The following is a 15,973-nucleotide window of genomic DNA, read 5'->3' on the forward strand; positions in this document are numbered from 1 at the left end:
GAGCCGCGGCGCGCGCTGTAGACAGACAGCAAGACATCTGGCCACTTCCCGAGTCACTTTTCTGGTCCTGCGGGCGCCAGCCGCGCCGAGCCCCGCCCGCTTCCAGCCGAGCCCGGAGTGCGGACGGGAGGCAGTCACGCTCTGGCCTTCCTCTCCCGCAGCCCGCCGAGGTACGCGCGGCTCCGGATCCACTCACCCGGCCCCGGGCGCCCGGCCTTGGAGCTGGGCTGCCTTCCTGGCCCGGGCTGCAGCTCGCGCAGATGCCCTGGCGCGTTCGCTGGACCCGGCTGCGGTGGTCTGGTGCAAGGCTTGAGTGTGTGTGTGTATGGGGGGGGACCCCTGAAAGCCGGGAGCCAGATTGTCCGGGTTTGGTGTTGGGGCCGGGGGCTGGGGTGTGTGTGTGTGTGTGTGTGTGTGTGTGTGTACGGCTGTCCGGGAGGTGGACCCCAACCGAAGGGCTGTCCCAAGGGGGCCAGGCTTGAGACGGGGCTGCCATGTCCCCTCCAGTCCCCACAGTGGATTTAGGGTGTTGGGGGGAGTGGTTTCCAGGAGGAGGGCGCCCAGTGCGCACTAGGGCCAGTCCGGGGCGCGGGCAGAGGGAGAATTAGATTCTATCGCTGTTTGCTTTGCAGCCAGGCCGGAGCTACGCGCCCCTTGTCTGTCCAGCGATCACTCTCCCCCGGCCCCGCCGTCCAGCTGATCGGGCCGTCGGCGATGTTTTATTTCCACTGTCCGCCACAGCTAGAGGGTGAGTAAGCGCCGCGCCTGGGGCTGCTCCGAACGGCCGGTGCTAGTCAGGAAGGGCCAGAGCGGCGGTGTGACTGGTGGGTGGTTGGGTTCCCGCTACGGGAGGGTCGCAGCCGCCGGGCGGCGGATACGGGTGCCCCTGGCTTCTTCCCTACATCCCACTCCAGCCTTCCGCCCTGTCGCCACCTGCCTCCCACCTCCCTCCCCGCCTGGGCCAGTCGGCCCGGGGCTATTCGCACAGCAGGGACCCGCCGGGTCCTCCCAGCACAGATGCTGGTGTCACGCCTCTAATCGGGTCTCCCCCGCCCTGGGGGCCGCATCAATCTTTCACGGTGTTTTGCAAACAACCAGAAAAGCCAAGGTGGACTAGGGAGTTGGCCGGTATCGTGTGACAGGGACGGTGAGCCATTACCCGCCAATGGTAGTCTGCTTTCACTTGGAGAGCAGGGTAGTGCTGCTCAGGGAAGCTGTAACGTCTGTCCTGGGCCACCGTGGCTATCTGGGTATAGGTGACCCTGACCATCCACTCCCACACCCCTCAAGTGCCCTGGCATGGCTCCTCCCCTGTGACTTACTGGATTTCCTGACCCCAAATGCCTACCACTCCCCACTCCCTGGGGGAGCCCCATGGCCAGGGTTTGAGACTTTAAGAGTCTCCAGGCCTTAGAAGAAATTTTGCCTCAGGATCCCTTGTGTGGTCTCTGCATCAGATTGTTAGGTGGAAGTGGATTTGTGAGAAGGGGGCAGCTTGGCTCTCTGGTATCCCCGCACAGGGCCTGGGGGACCCCCAGGAGTGGACATCAGACAAATGCAAAGCCACGCATTCTGGTCTTTTAACAGCATCTTCCTCAGATCAGGAGTCCCAGCCATGTAATATTAGAACTTTTCTAACTGAGAACAATACCAGGGCCTGGCTTCGATAACCTACTCCTCTGATTTATTTGTGGGGTGGGAGAATTTGGGAGTCCAGGAAACTGAGGGGGGCATGGGGGAGGGCAAAGGTGGTGAGGTACTGAGGGACCAGAGCCATCAGAAGACACTAGTCCACCTTTTCTCCAGTCACCTAGAGCAGTAGCTGAGCCTCAGCTGGCCAACATGCACAGGGATTTCAGAAAGTTTGTTTTGTCTTACTCAAGGAAGCTTTTAAGAATTCAGTAGAATTTTCTAAAGGAAGCTAAGGATCAGTGTTTAAGCCCTGCTAGCTGGGTCAGCATTCCTAAGAAGGGAAGACCAGACACTTGCTTACATTTCACATCCTTTAATCTCCAAGGACCCATGCTGAGCCGTTTTATGAAGAGGTTAAAAGGTGCACTCCTTTGCACTCTCTGACATTGTACCCCAGGTCTGGAGAGAGACCCTGGGCATGTGTGGAGCACACACCTTCTCCGAACTTCTGAACCTGGGATCTGGAATGATTGATATAAAGCATCCCACTCTTCTGGTTAAAGAGGGGAAGGCCACGATTTGGGTATTTAGCAGGTGGTGGGCTGCTTGGATAATGTAAGGGGAAGCCCTGTCCTCAGGGTGGGTTGCAGAAGTCACTTAGGGAGGGTGCTGACCCGGTCTGTCATGGGCCCCATGCACTGAGCTGTTTGCTGCCCACCTTTCCTTCCCACCTCACTGGAGGCACGTCACACCTCAGTGCTGATTGTATGACCAGAAGAAAAGGAGGTGTATCTTTAAGAGCCTTCTTGTCCCTCTGCAGATGTGTTTCTGAGCCAGTTTTGCAGAAAGTGGTGTTTTATGTTAGTTTAATGTTGCTGGGGAGGAGGTGATCCACGGCAGATAGAAAGGCTGAGAACAGACCTTTGGAATATGACATCTCACTCAGCCTCTCGGCTTTTTAATTTTCAGTTTTTATTAATCTAGGGAGGCATAAAGGAGAAAGCAAGGCATGACTCATAATTTCACTTCTCAGATAATTTTGCTGATATTGAATTAAAAAGTACTACATATACCTGCTAAGGAAATTCAAATAGAACAGAGACCTGTGCATTCAAAAGTGAAACCCTTCTTCTCCACCACTTTTTCTAAAGATACTCCCTATTGTTGGTTTCTTTTGATTCCTTCATGAAAAACACACTCCGCCCCCCTCCCCCATATGTTATGCTTTATTTGTGCTGAGGTCATTTTGCCCTATCATTTGGGACTTTGCTTTTTTTAATTTTTTTACTTTATAACCTATATTTTGGGGATTATTCCATCCAATATATACAGATCTACTGATTTCTTTTAAACAGCTGTGTAATATTCCATTATATGTTATACTGATGGGAACTTCAGATGTTTCCAGTAGTTTTCTTTTTCCCCTCTTGCCATGTTGCAGGAATGTTCTTCTTTTTCAATTTTGTGACACTTTGACTTATTCATAGATTAAATATGTGTATGTGCCCTTACATTTTTGATGACTATTGTCAAATTACCCTCTAATAAGGCTGCACCAATTAACGCTCCTACAAATGGCTAATGAACACCCACATTTTATTATACTGTTAACTGTACTGGGTAACATTATGCGTCTTATGTTTTTTGTCAAAATGGTGAAAATAGTGGTTCATTGTTCTGTTTTGTTTAATTACCGGCAAAGTTTAACATTTTCATAGTATTATCAACACATCTACTTATTTTTAAGTAAAAAGCCTCTTCAAATGTTTTCCTCTTTTCTATTTGTTCTTATTAATTTGATGGACCATGAGTCTCTTTTAGGGTCCAATTTGACATATGATGTTTCACTTACAGATATTATGTGTACACATTATGAAACAATTTAGGACCAGCAGGTGTAAGTTGGAAGGCTGAGGCAGAGAACGATTAGAGCATCTCAGAGTCTACATTCTGTCCTCGCCAATCAAGTGCTTTGTTTCAAAAGGAGATGGTTTGGTTTCCTGCAAAATACTGAAAATAAGACTGCTTTGAGGCTGTCCTTTCGAAGTTTCCAGTGAGCTGGAGAGAAATATTTGTAACTAGGGTTTTTAGGAAGAGTGCAGTTTGGACAAGAAGATGGAATCAAAGGCTTCAGGGAGGCGTGGGGTATTATGGCAAAGGATGTGGCTCTGTAGAGCAGAATAGTAAGTAGGAGGGACCCCTGTTAGTAGATAGAATTTTAAAAAGCCCAGAGAACCTTGCTTCCTTGGGATGCCAGTCTTTCTGAGGGGGGTTGCCTGTGTGGCTTGCCAGTTGCTAGTGCCAAACACGCAGTGATTCTGAGACCAGAGCCCATGGCAGGTACAGCATTCACTGGCTAATGGGAACTTGCTCGTTTGTTTTTCTAAGAAGCCACTGTAGACTGTCGAGTACATGGTGCATATTTGGAACATAATTTGAATGCACGTTTGGGGCCAAACTCTGTTCTGGCTGTATAAGAGCCTTGGAGGTTGCTGGGGAGGACAGTGGAAAGGACGCCTTTCTTTTCAGGGAAGTGGAGAGCAACGGGTCCTTTATGAGCCTGGCCAGAGGGTGGGGTGCCCTTTGAGAGTGGCCCTGTCTAAGTCTGCTTGGAATTCAGGACAGTAGCTATTGGTGCAGACCTCTTGTTAATTGACATCGATATAACAGATCCACTATGGTGCTGATGAGCTGTGACCAACGGTAATTAATATTCATTTATAAACTTCTTACCTCCTCGTGTCCTGAAGTTCTAGGAGAAACGTGCAGTGAAAGCTCTTGGTATTTTCTTTCCTCCCCCGCCCCCAGCTGTTAAGCTTTGTTGTTTATAGAAACAAGGGAAAATAAACTAACAGGTAAGCAACAGGGAGACATTGAGGCTTCTATGAAAGACTCAGAGATAGGAGATGAGATCAAAACACATTGGACAGAGGTGCAGCTGGAAACCAGAGGGCAGGCAAAGGCTCTGCCTCAAGCCAGTGAGTCATCCTGGCACAAAGTCCGGAATTTGACAAGAAGCCGATTTGGCCATCCTGGGGGTGTCCTGTTGCCATCCACCCTATGAAATAGGCATAGGTAGGCCGAAAGTCAAGGGTTATTTATTGGGAGAGAGAAAGCAAGAGAGAGTGGAAAAGAAGGGGCCTTCATGAGAGCAGCAGAGAAAGACACTCTGGGACAGACAGGACTCTGCCTGTAGGTGCCTCCGAAGAGAGCAGGTGTGTCCGGGTCAGTGTGAGGACAGGGAGGCCCTCTGCTCAGGCTGATTCAGTTTGCTCCCAGTAGGCACTGCACCCTTTGGCAACCACTCTCCAGGAGATTTCGATGATGGGTTTCTGCGCAGAAAACAGCGCCGGAACCGGACGACATTTACTCTTCAGCAGGTAATGATGGCGTTCCCTTTCTGAGAGTCAGCTACTTCCTGCCTCCAAAAAACCCCAAAAAAATCAAAAACAAAATCAGAGGTTGAGCAGCTCTTCTTTGTCTTTTAAAATAAAGCCAACTATGGTAACTGGATCTTTCTTGAACACTTTATGTGTCAAGAAATCAGTTTGGGAAGAGGGCAGGGGATTTGGACCTTATGATCCCAGACAGTAAATGAATCGGTAATAATGATCGTTCCCATTTGCCTTCGGTTGGTGTTTTGGGGAACATTTCCGCATCAGCAATATCATTTGAACTTTGAAATAACCCTTTGAGAAATACAGGCAGGACATTCTTCTTCCCACTAGCTAGATGGAAAGACTGGGGACCAAGAAGTTGACTGATTTATAGAAGGTATTGCTGTCCATCAGCGGAAGGACTAGAACCAGGATGCTCATAGTGTGTTTCCTGGACCTGGGCCCGTCCCCTTAGACCTGTGCCACCCCTGGAGCAAACTGGCGCTGTCAGGAAGGCGATCCAAATACCTCTAGCTTGTTTCTGTGGGGCTGACAACAGCGAGGACATCTGCTAGTTGTTTCTGTTCTCCTGTCTTAAGGGGAAAGCTCTGTGGATTGCTCTGATTCATAAGGCCACCCTTAGACTTTGATTCTTACGAAGATACATCAACGTAAAAGCCTATACATATTTGTGCTTCTCTTCTTATTCTTATTTCTTGGGGGAGCACCGATGTTGTTAGTAAGTCTCAGCTCCTAAGTCACCCGTGGTTAAAATTTTAATTCCATGGCATCTTTGTGAAGAGCTCTCTTCTCCCTCTTCCTCCCCTATTTGACCCGTGAAACTACTTCCTCGCCTATCCTAGCAGATTTGAAATATGAATCTGCTTCCTCTCACCTAGCCACAGCCTCTCCCCAGTAAGTATTTTTTTCTTTTACTAGCTGGAAGCTCTTGAGGCAGTGTTTGCCCAAACGCACTACCCTGATGTCTTCACCAGGGAAGAGCTGGCCATGAAAATCAACCTCACAGAAGCCAGAGTGCAGGTAAACCTTCTTTTTAATTATTTAACTCTCTAATATTAAAACTGGCAAACTTTTTTTTTGACATCATGACTGCAGAGTGCACATTTGGCCAAAGAAAGCAAATGAAGACTATCTGTCATTTTCATGATGCACTTTAATAACATCAACATAATGTGGAATATTAGATTAGGTTGATTAATCGGTCATTCATAATTAACTAGTGATAATGTTCTACACTAATTTGTCCGCGTCTCTAAGGTACTAAATTACATCAATGCACATCCATTTCCTTGCTTTGGAAAAAAAAAAATAAAAGAGCTGAGATGCTATTCTCAAAGCAGCTCTGACCGCTCTGGGGTAAGGCCGGTCAATTGCAGAGAACTGTGTTTTCAGATGGGAACAGGGTAGGATCTGCTTTCCAGAAATTGCATCATGTCCAACTTTTCCCCTGGACGCGGACTCTTTCAGTGAAGTGGATCCGAAGAACGTGTGCAATTTAAAAATCTTTAAACGGCGGCAGCGAAAGGGCCGCCTCAGAGCCGAGCATGGCCCGCAGTGGCCGTCTCTAACCAGGCTTTCTTTTTAGAAGCCACGCGGTGATTATGTTTAAGTGCGCAAACCCGTCGAGCCCAGCAGATGTGCCTGAGCGCGGGAGGAACAGATTCGCAGCGCCGCCTCTCCGGGAGAGCTATTCTTTGAGCACAATTATATATTCATTTTATTTATGGGGTTTCCTCCATGCTGTTTCTGTTCTTTTTTATGTAGGGGCTTGGGGTTAAGACTATGCAAAGATCTAATTGTAGGAAATATAATAGTTTGCTTTCGGTTCCCCTGGGTCATGTTAGTATCTCTTAAAAACCAATGGCTGAAGAGAGATAATGGAATTCTGAGCAGTAAATTGGGGGTTGTAAACAAATTATTTCCCCTATAATCAGATTATGTGATCCTGATTATTAAATCTGAACATGAATCATTGGTCATATGCGGGCAAATTAAACTGATTATTATTTGGAAATGAAAATCTCCTTTGGCCAGGATGTTGTCTATCCCTTCTTTTTTTAATGCCAGCTTGCCAATAGCTGCCTAAAGACCGAACTGCAAATTGAGATAAATGACACAATTATTGAGCATTCAGAAGTGGAAGATCATAACTTCTCCCTGAAAGGTGCAAGGGTGAGATAGGGGTGGTAACAATTAAAGCGGGGATTTGTCGTGCAGGCTGTTGTTGGCTATTATGCAAACAGACAATGGCTGTGAAGTATTTGTTTCGTGAGCCTCCGTGCAGGGACACGGGGCTTCGGTGGCGGGAAGGGAGATGTGTTTACATTTATACCCCTTGCTCATTCAAATATGATTAATGTTCTATAAAGCAGGGTCTTAATCGAAGCTGATGTTGTCAAACAATAACTAAATAGGGAAATAAACGACTCCATCATGCTCTTTCCTCAGAAGCAGGCGAACTGTCAGTGCAAAGTCATTAAAATATGATAATGAAAAATAGCTCAATTAAATGTTGTTATAGCTGTGACCTTCATTCAATTAAGACACAAGAAAGTGTCTGCATTTTGCTTTGCATTTAACTGCCCTAAATTTAGAATATAGATAAAATCATTATTCAATGGTTGCTGATATGTGCAATTAAAAGCCAACTCGATTAAAAACGAAAGAAACCCAGTTAGAGGAGAATGAAAATTCAGAAGTGGGGTGGGCTGGCAGAGGGCTTAGCCCCGGGACCCAGGCTCTCTCCCAGGCCAGTGTGAGGCAGAGGAGGAGAGGAGTCCCCCGGGGGAGGAGGAGGGAGGTCTAGCCAAGACTTTTTTTAAAGCCAGGAATTATCTCCCAGGAGAAGAGGGAAGAGGTTTTGCTGGGTAAAGAGCAGCAGAATTTCACTGACCTCTGGGAACACCTTGGGCCTCATCTGCCTGGCTGCCACGAGGCTGGCCTTTTGCAGATGCTGTCCTGAGTGGCAAGGCCTGAAGATTTCCCCACCAGTCTCTAAGAAGGCACTTAGAGCAGGTGAATCATAAGCCTCCTCCTAACCTGAGGCTGGCAGGGATAACGCTAGCTAATGTTTACCGAGTGACTGATTGATGGCTGTGTGTCAGGCATAGCACTCCATGTTTCTCGTGCAGCTCTGCTAACAGTGCTTGGAGGCGGTCACCATTATTACCCCCAAGGAGTTTGGATCATGGTCTCTAGCCAAACCACTGGTATTCAAGTTATGTGTCTGCCCCTTACCACCTGAATGACCTTGGGCCATCTGTGCTTAATTTTCTCATCTCAATAATAGGGTCGGGGTGGATTCTAAACCAGAGTCACACTAAACCAGGGCTGACTCCAGAATCAGTGTTTCTCATGGGTGTGCTGGGCTGCCGGTCATGAAATGTCATGATGATTTCAGGGTTAAATCCCAGGTATGAGGCCAGACACACTCAGGTGCTCAGACAAGCCTGCTGGAAGACTAAATGAGTATTTTTGATGAGGAAGCCCCAGGGCAGTGTTTTACAAGCTACTTTGAGGATGATCCCCTCATCTCCCTCCCCCCAACCATAGGAAGTACATTTCACATCAAATAAATGCACTTGAATACATTTAGCATTTCCACAAGACAACACTTTTACCCTTACTGTGGGCAATGCATTTGGATACTTCCTATGGTTTAACAGTCATTAATAAATGCCTGTAGTGCCTCCTACACTGATCTCCTGACCCCTCTCTGGGTCTGAAGGTGCAGTTCAGAGGGCACTGCTTTGGGAGATCTTTTGGCGAGAGGAGGCTGTGCCCCCTCCCCTGCTGCAAGGTGAGCCGTGAGCACTGGGTACGGGAACCAGGCATTTGAGTGTGGGTCTCGTTCCCTCCCCTTGTCTTACTTTCTGCCTCCACTGGGTATGCATTACCACTGGGGACTCAGGTTTGGTTCCAGAACCGAAGGGCCAAGTGGAGGAAAACAGAGAGAGGGGCTTCCGACCAAGAACCAGGAGCCAAGGAGCCCATGGCAGAGGTGACACCCCCGCCTGTGAGAAACATCAACTCCCCGCCCCCCGGGGACCAGGCCCGGAGCAAAAAAGAGGTCCTGGAAGCCCAACAGAGGTGAGGCTGGCTGGACCCTGGGGTCTGGAGGCTTGCCGGGGACACGGGGTTGGGAACTCAGTGTGCTTTTCTTTCTCTAGCAGCCTGGGGAGAACAGTGGGTCCCACGGGACCCTTCTTCCCCTCTTGCTTGCCGGGGACCCTCCTGAATACGGCCACGTATGCCCAGGCTCTGTCACACGTTGCCTCCCTGAAAGGTAAGCATGGTCTCCGTTGGCTGGCAGGGCAGGGCTGGGGCTTCGCTGGCTTGGCACTGTGTCCCAGGGATTGTGGAGATTGTGTGTCATCCCAGTTTCTCAGGTCCATCCGTTGTTGTACCTCGGGCTGGCACAGCTCCTTTTCTCCTTCTGTCAGTCACAGCCAAGGCCCGGAAGGGCATCTGTTTCCAAATGTGCCGTCTTGTTTGATTTCTGCATGGCCTCCGATTGTAAGTGAATGTCCTAGGTAACTGTGCACCCGATGGGGGGATTGTCTGCTGAGCGGTGGTTGTTCCAGAAGGGATCGCTCCACGTTCACAGGCTGCTGCTTCTCACCAAACAGTTCTGGGTGTTAACCTGCAGCGCGTGGGTGAGGCCTTCATGGGCGGTTGTCCCAGCTGGTGAGGACCCTCTCCCTATGTGCGGCTCGCCACTTGCCTCCCTGGGGACTCCTGATGGCAGAGGTCTGAACTCTTAGGATTTATGATTTTCCAGGATTTGCTCTCTTCTTAATAGCTGTTGTTGTCTGAAGGATGCAAACCACCAGGCATGTTTTGTCAGGCCCAGAGAGGGGCATTTGGGGGACTTCTGGGGCATCCCCACTGGATGAAGGTGCCCATCCACTGTCTCTCAGTTCCTGGCCTCAAACTTACTGCTTCTGTGATAAGGCCAGGCAGTGGTGCTGGCCGGGAGTGGGGCTGGGTCCCACCATGGGTCTGGGGCAGCGAGAGTTACTGCTACTCATGGGGCGTGTCTGTCACAGGGGTTCTGGGGCTACAAGTGCAAGTGTAGGCTGTAGGCTTATTCCTGGAAATGGGCAGTGGGAGAGGACCTTCCTGGGGTGTCCCCTGTTTGTTCTGCATTAGAATCTGGGGTCTCCTGCCCTTGAGGGTGTCCCCCTCCAGTTGGTAAGTCACACACACACACACACACACACACACACACACACACACTCTCGCACAGTGGCAATCTGCATTGCAAATGTCGTTTCCGGAAGCTGAATGAGAGCATGAAGGAGCTTCCCTGGAGAGTCTCTAGAAGGGAGAGAAGGGCATTTCAGGCAGAGGACAGCACATGCAGAGTGCCAGGAGAGGGGAACAGAGCAAGGCTTGTCTGGAGAATGGCTGCTATGTTGGGTGCCCATGGGAGAATGCCCACAGATAAGGTGGAGGTGCCCTACGGGGACCAAATCTTGAAGGCCCTGAAGGCCATGCTCTTGGGGTTGGATTTTCCACCATAGGAGGTGGGGCCGCAAGGCCAAGAGCCACTTCTCAATGGTCCAGGGCAAATCTCCTTCCTCAGACAGCTGGCAGCTGGCACGAGTGGGTGAGGCTCACCTCTGCCCAGCTCTGGGCCTCACACCCTTTCTAATGCTTCCTTCAGCTCCAGGACCCAGATGTTCCAGGGGCCGTGTAGAGCCCCAGGCAGAGTGGCCTTGGAACATATTTACAGGACACAGTAGGCCGATGGGGCACTACGGAGGCGGAGTCCCAGTTGGAAGGGGATTCTGGAAGGAGATTGCCAATGGGACTTGGGTATCATTTAAGGGCCTGGTCTGGACAGAGGGGCAAATTCTCTCTGCTTTGGTGGGGGCCAGCTCCGCTCCTGAGAGTAGCCATCTCTCTTCTAAATGTTCTTTGCTTGCTCCACTCCAGCCTCATGAGTTGGTTGTCTCTGGTGTGGCAGCCCATGGGTGGGCTCCTGCTAGCCAAGCTGGGGCCCACAAAGAGGCCTGCAGTGGCTTGAGGAGGGGAGAGAGGGCCAGGTTGCTGGGCACGAGGGAGTCTGCAGCTGAGAGGCCCAGGGCAGTGGCGAGGTGGAGACAGAGGCTTGTGTCTTCTGAGTGATGACCCAGGACAGAGGCAGGGGCTAGTGAGAGGGGCTGCCAGAGGTAAATCTGTCACCCCCTCCCCTTCTTCCCTCACTGGTATGCACTCCCCTCTAGCCCTTCCGTAAACTTTACTGGCTGGGCTCTGACCCCTGGGGCCTGTCCTGTGCCTGCCTCATTAGAAACAGACTTTCCTCTGATGCTGCCCTTGCTAAGGGGGCCCACGGGGTAGAACCTGGGGAGGGTAAGAGCTTGCAGAGGTGGCAGGAATCACAGTGTGTCACCAAACTGGGTGTGTGTTGTGATGGCGCTTGCTTGGGCAGCCTGGTACACCCATGAGAAATCGCCCCTGACCGCAGTCCTGTGTTGGGGCAGGTGACGTGCTCAGATGTGTCCAGAGCCAGGCAGGCAGGGAGGGGGGTGAACGTGTGTTGGCACTGTCTTCACTTCACCAAATACAAATGAGCTCTGCCTCACTTTTCTTGAGCAATATAACCCTCTTGGTCCACACGCCATTTTCATACTTTTGAGAAAGACGTGGCAAAAAGACACATTTCTCTACGGTCAGAAATAGTTATTGGAGGAGCATGTTAAGGGGATGCTCTCAGATTTGGGCTGGGCACAGGTGGGGCTGGGGGTGGACGCGGGAGCATTGGCCCACTTGAGGGTCAGCTGTTACTCAGGCCACCTGATGGTGGCCAAGTGGGTATGTGGACACAGCATTGCCAGAACTACTGAAATTTCTGGAGAAGTTAGAAATCTGGATTTTTATTTAAGATATTCCCACCAGTTTTAATTAAAAAATTTTTTTTGTATATTTATTTTTGAGAGAGAGAGAGAGAGAGAGAAAGCAGGGGCAGGGCAGAGGGAGACACAAAATTCGAAGAAGTCTCAGAGCTCTGGACTGTCAGGACAGACCCCTATTAAGGGCTTGAACTCATGAACCGTGAGATCATGACCTAAGCCGAAGACAGAAGCTTAACCAACTGGGCCACCCAGGTGGCCCTAGATATTCCCATCTCTTAAATGTGGTCTCCAAGATTTTAGGCCAAAATGGCTCATAGTTGGTCTGAGCTGTTGGTCTGGCTTGATATTTTGGTGTGGGATAACAGGTGGTGTTGGTTGGGACATCTTTGCCTTCTAGAAGTCTCTGACCCCATGTGGTGGTGCTTCTGAAGTGAGGTTTTCTGAGCTGGAAGTCTCTGGGTCAGCTGGTCAGAACTGCTGGGCTCTAGTTCTGGTGGACTCTGCTTTCCCTAGAGGTGTGCTTGGGGCACCCGGCCTCTGCCTCAGGGCCTGGGAAACAAGCGTGTGCCTATGAGTCAGTTTCTAGATACCCTGAAGTCCAACACCTGGTTGTTTTGTGGAACAATGTTAAGTGGTTTGGGGACAGGGCAGCTTTCAATCTCCTGCTGCTTCTTTTCCCAGGCTACAGAAATTAAGTGCACAGGTCCAAGAAAGGTACACCCTAATTTTCTAGGGCCTGGCTTGGTGCTAGGACTTCTGGGCTATGACTTGGCCCCCCTTCTCTAAGGCAGCCCCAGAAGTGGCTGGTCAGCCAATGTTGGCAGGACTGGTGGCCTGAGCCCTGCTTCCCAGGGGTGCTGGCCAACCGGCGGACTGCTCACCTAACTCGGAGGAGCTTCATGCCTACTGGTGCTAGAAGGCACCTCTCTGGGCTTCTAAGCCCATCCCTCCTATCACAAATGAGAAACTGAAGCACAGGGAGGGGAAGTCACGTGCTCACACATGGCTTATAGCTAGGTCTCCCCTTTAGGGTCTAAGTTGCCTTCCACGGGACCCAGATGTGCCCTTTCCTCCAGACACCATGTATTCACTCATTCATCTCAGATGGGTATCTGTTGGTAGGGGGGCTTGGACCCCTACATCCCTTTTCCCCAGCAAGTAAGGATACCTATGAGTCCACTGGGTATAAGTATGAGCCCTGGGGAGAGGTCTAGACTCACCCAGGACTATCAGAGACCAGGACCATTGTGAGCTGAGTGCCATAGTCCCTTCCATCCTGGAAATCCCAAGTCACTTCTCCAGGCCTGTGGCAACTTGCAGATAAGCCAGAAGAAAGAAATCAAACTCAGTGTCAGCTCACAGACTCAAACTAGTGCTCGTGTCTCCTTTCCTAGGCTCTGGGGTCCTAGTGGGAGAATATGGCCCTGGGTTGGAGAGAGCAAGTATCCTGGGTGGGTCACTGAGGTCTGGCCCCACCCTAGGCAGTGGCTGGGTGCCACTCCCCTGACACTCTGGACATGCAGCTCCAGACCAGGGCCCGAGGATCTAAGCCCAAGCTGTCCTGTGCTGCAGCCAACGGCTGGCCAGAGTGTGACGGAAATGCCCGTCTCTCTGTGCTCCAGGGCAGGATCAGTCTTCCCAAGGGGCATTTGGAGCCCCTCACCTACTGTTCTCAGAGCTAACTGCCTGGAGAGCCTTACGTATAATTACAAGTGGGAGGACTCTGAGTTGGGGGTCCTGCTCTTTTGGTTCGAGGCATTGTTGTGACAGATATGACGTCTTTGCCTGGGAAATATTAAGAGAGACTCCAGGGGTATTTGTGGGATAGTTTGGGGGTTGTTGAGGTACAGTTTGCTGAGTTCCTTTAAGTCATGGTCCCCGAAGGCTGTACGTCCTTTAATGTAGTTTTATGGCTAGTCACTTGTCGGGACATTTTTGGACTATGAATGTGCTCTGAAAACAGGAGCATGCTTGGGATACTGGCTATCCACTCCTTGAGCAGGCTGCGCTGGGGAAGGAAAGGGCCAGCAGCGATGTTAGATATAGAGGGAATGAGCTCCGGAGGCCCCCACAACGCCGGGCTCCCAGAATACAGAGTTGTGTGGTGATGCCAAGTCTTGTTTCCTACGTGAGAGGGAAGCTCTGTGACTGTGGCCCAGGCAAGACCAATGGATATAGACCCCGCTTCCTTATCTTTAGATTATGGGGGGCAGTGGCCCAGAAAATATGAAGGGGAGCAAGTCTCTCAGCCACTTTGCGGAGACTGAGAAGCTCACTGACTGAGAAGTCAGTAGCAGAAAGCTCTGGAAAGTTTTCTTAGGAAGGTAGAGACTCGTTTTCATGGAGATACCTGTTGAAAGAAGGGGTCTGGGGTTTGGAAGCAGCTAGAGAGCCGGGGAAACCAAGATCAGACTGAAAGTTGCACCAGAATCTCAGAACTGCCAAGGCAGTGAAGCTCTGCTTGACAGTACCGCGTCTGGCCAGGCCAGGGAGCGAGTGCAGAGAACTTCCAGAGGTTTGCCCCATCGTCCTGTGTTTGGGGGGCTGCACTCTGCTGCCAGCCAGGTCCCAGGGCTTGATCAGGGCAGCTGAGACACAGTTCTGGGGTTGGAGCACTGGGGATACTCATTTAGCAGGCTCAGTGTGGAGGGAGGGTGAGGTGGTGCGTTCACGGATAGGTCAGCAGGCCTGCTCAGGCAATAGGGAGTCAGGGAATGGTGGGAAGTGGGGGTGGCATCCTTGAAGGACAGGAGGTCCTGGCCCCTCCAGGATGGCCGGTCATGCAGAGTGTCCATATGTGGAGGTGTGTCAGGCTAGCCCCCAGGGCAGGCGCCCGGACAGGCACTGGGCTGTGCCCATCAGGGAGTGAGGCAGCTGGCTACCTCAGGCCGGGAAACTGCCCACCAGGGACAGAGCTACGTAATTGAAAACCAGGCACTTGTGGGGGTTTCCTCCTTTAATTATCCTTTAATTATCAAGCAGCCGACTAGCACAGTGGCCTCAAGCAAGGGCTCTGGGGTGGCCTGCCTGGTGAGTCCCTGCCCTGTTCCCTAGCCATGTAAGTCTTGAGCACAGTCCTGGAGTCTGCCTCTGCTCCTCAGCTCTAAGATGTGGGTTCTGATCATAACAAGATGGATGTCATGGGACTGAATGAGAAGCACATGAGCTAGAAGCTCTTGGCCCAGTGTGTGGCACATGAATGATGCTCAGGAAATACTGCCATTATTACCAGATCCCTCCGTTCTCATTTCCAAGTCCCTGGGTCCCACTCACTTTTAAAGGAGCCCGTGAAATGTCTGCTTCTTCCAAATGTCTTCCATTTCTCTGAAGTTTATTGCAGCTGTCGCTTATCTTTTCCTTTTACTCTTCATTATTCCAACTTGGGCAATGATGGGGGGCTCCTTCCTCTTCCTGGTAGGATTTCCTGGGCAGGGCACCCGTTCCTTCCCTGGGGCTTCATGGGCAGTGATAAGTTTGGTACTTTGGGATGGTCAGAGAGGACCATTGTGGCCAGACTCGCAGTTAGCGTGTTTCCTTATTGAGGGTCCCTTGAAAACTCTCAAATAAAAAGGCAGCAGGACCCTACCCCATGCAGGGAGGGTTTGCATAACAGTAATGGGTGTCCAGAGAAAAAGCCTTTGCAACACAAAGACTTTTCCAGCGCTGTCTTAATGGCCAGCCTTGTGTTCACAATTCATTAATGCAGAGGAGGTTATTAATGGCTGAGGGAGGCGCTTGGGTTTGTTCCGGGGAAGTGCTGGCCGCTGGAGGAGAGCGATGGGGGCAGGAGAGCCACCGTCAGCGGAGGCCCCCTCTCCCTGGTGCACTTAGCCGGGCTGCCTCTAACCTGTGATTCGGAGAGCTGGGTGTGAGGTGGAGACTAATTACAGCTGCCAGGGGAGGCTTTCATAACTCAGTCCGGGCTCATGCTGGGAGATCACAGTCACTCTCCTGCACGGGGTGGGGGGTGGGGGCATCCCAGCTGACTGTCCCTAACTGGAGGGGGCAGCCGGGGGGCAGGGGGGAAGACAGCCTGCAGTGCAAGGCAGGCATGGGGGGCACTCAGTCCCTGAGGTGAGGGAA

The 15,973-nt window shown here is 51.0% G+C and overlaps 1 protein-coding gene across 1 annotated transcript in view; it reads left to right on the forward strand.

Annotated features, from left to right (window-relative positions):
• The first annotated feature begins 714 nt into the window (after positions 1 to 714).
• The window catches only part of DRGX (dorsal root ganglia homeobox), a 31,177-nt gene continuing 15,918 nt past the window's right edge, over positions 715 to 15,973 (forward strand). The window contains exons 1-5 of the mRNA XM_039233651.1: positions 715 to 748; positions 4,915 to 5,012; positions 5,949 to 6,050; positions 8,941 to 9,119; positions 9,203 to 9,315. Of these exons, the coding sequence (XP_039089582.1) occupies positions 715 to 748; positions 4,915 to 5,012; positions 5,949 to 6,050; positions 8,941 to 9,119; positions 9,203 to 9,315 (526 nt within the window). The remainder of the gene's footprint in view (positions 749 to 4,914; positions 5,013 to 5,948; positions 6,051 to 8,940; positions 9,120 to 9,202; positions 9,316 to 15,973) is intronic.

This window comes from Hyaena hyaena, unplaced genomic scaffold (assembly GCF_003009895.1).
Source record: "Hyaena hyaena isolate Hyena2069 unplaced genomic scaffold, ASM300989v1 scaffold_78, whole genome shotgun sequence".
Lineage (NCBI taxonomy): Eukaryota > Metazoa > Chordata > Mammalia > Carnivora > Hyaenidae > Hyaena > Hyaena hyaena.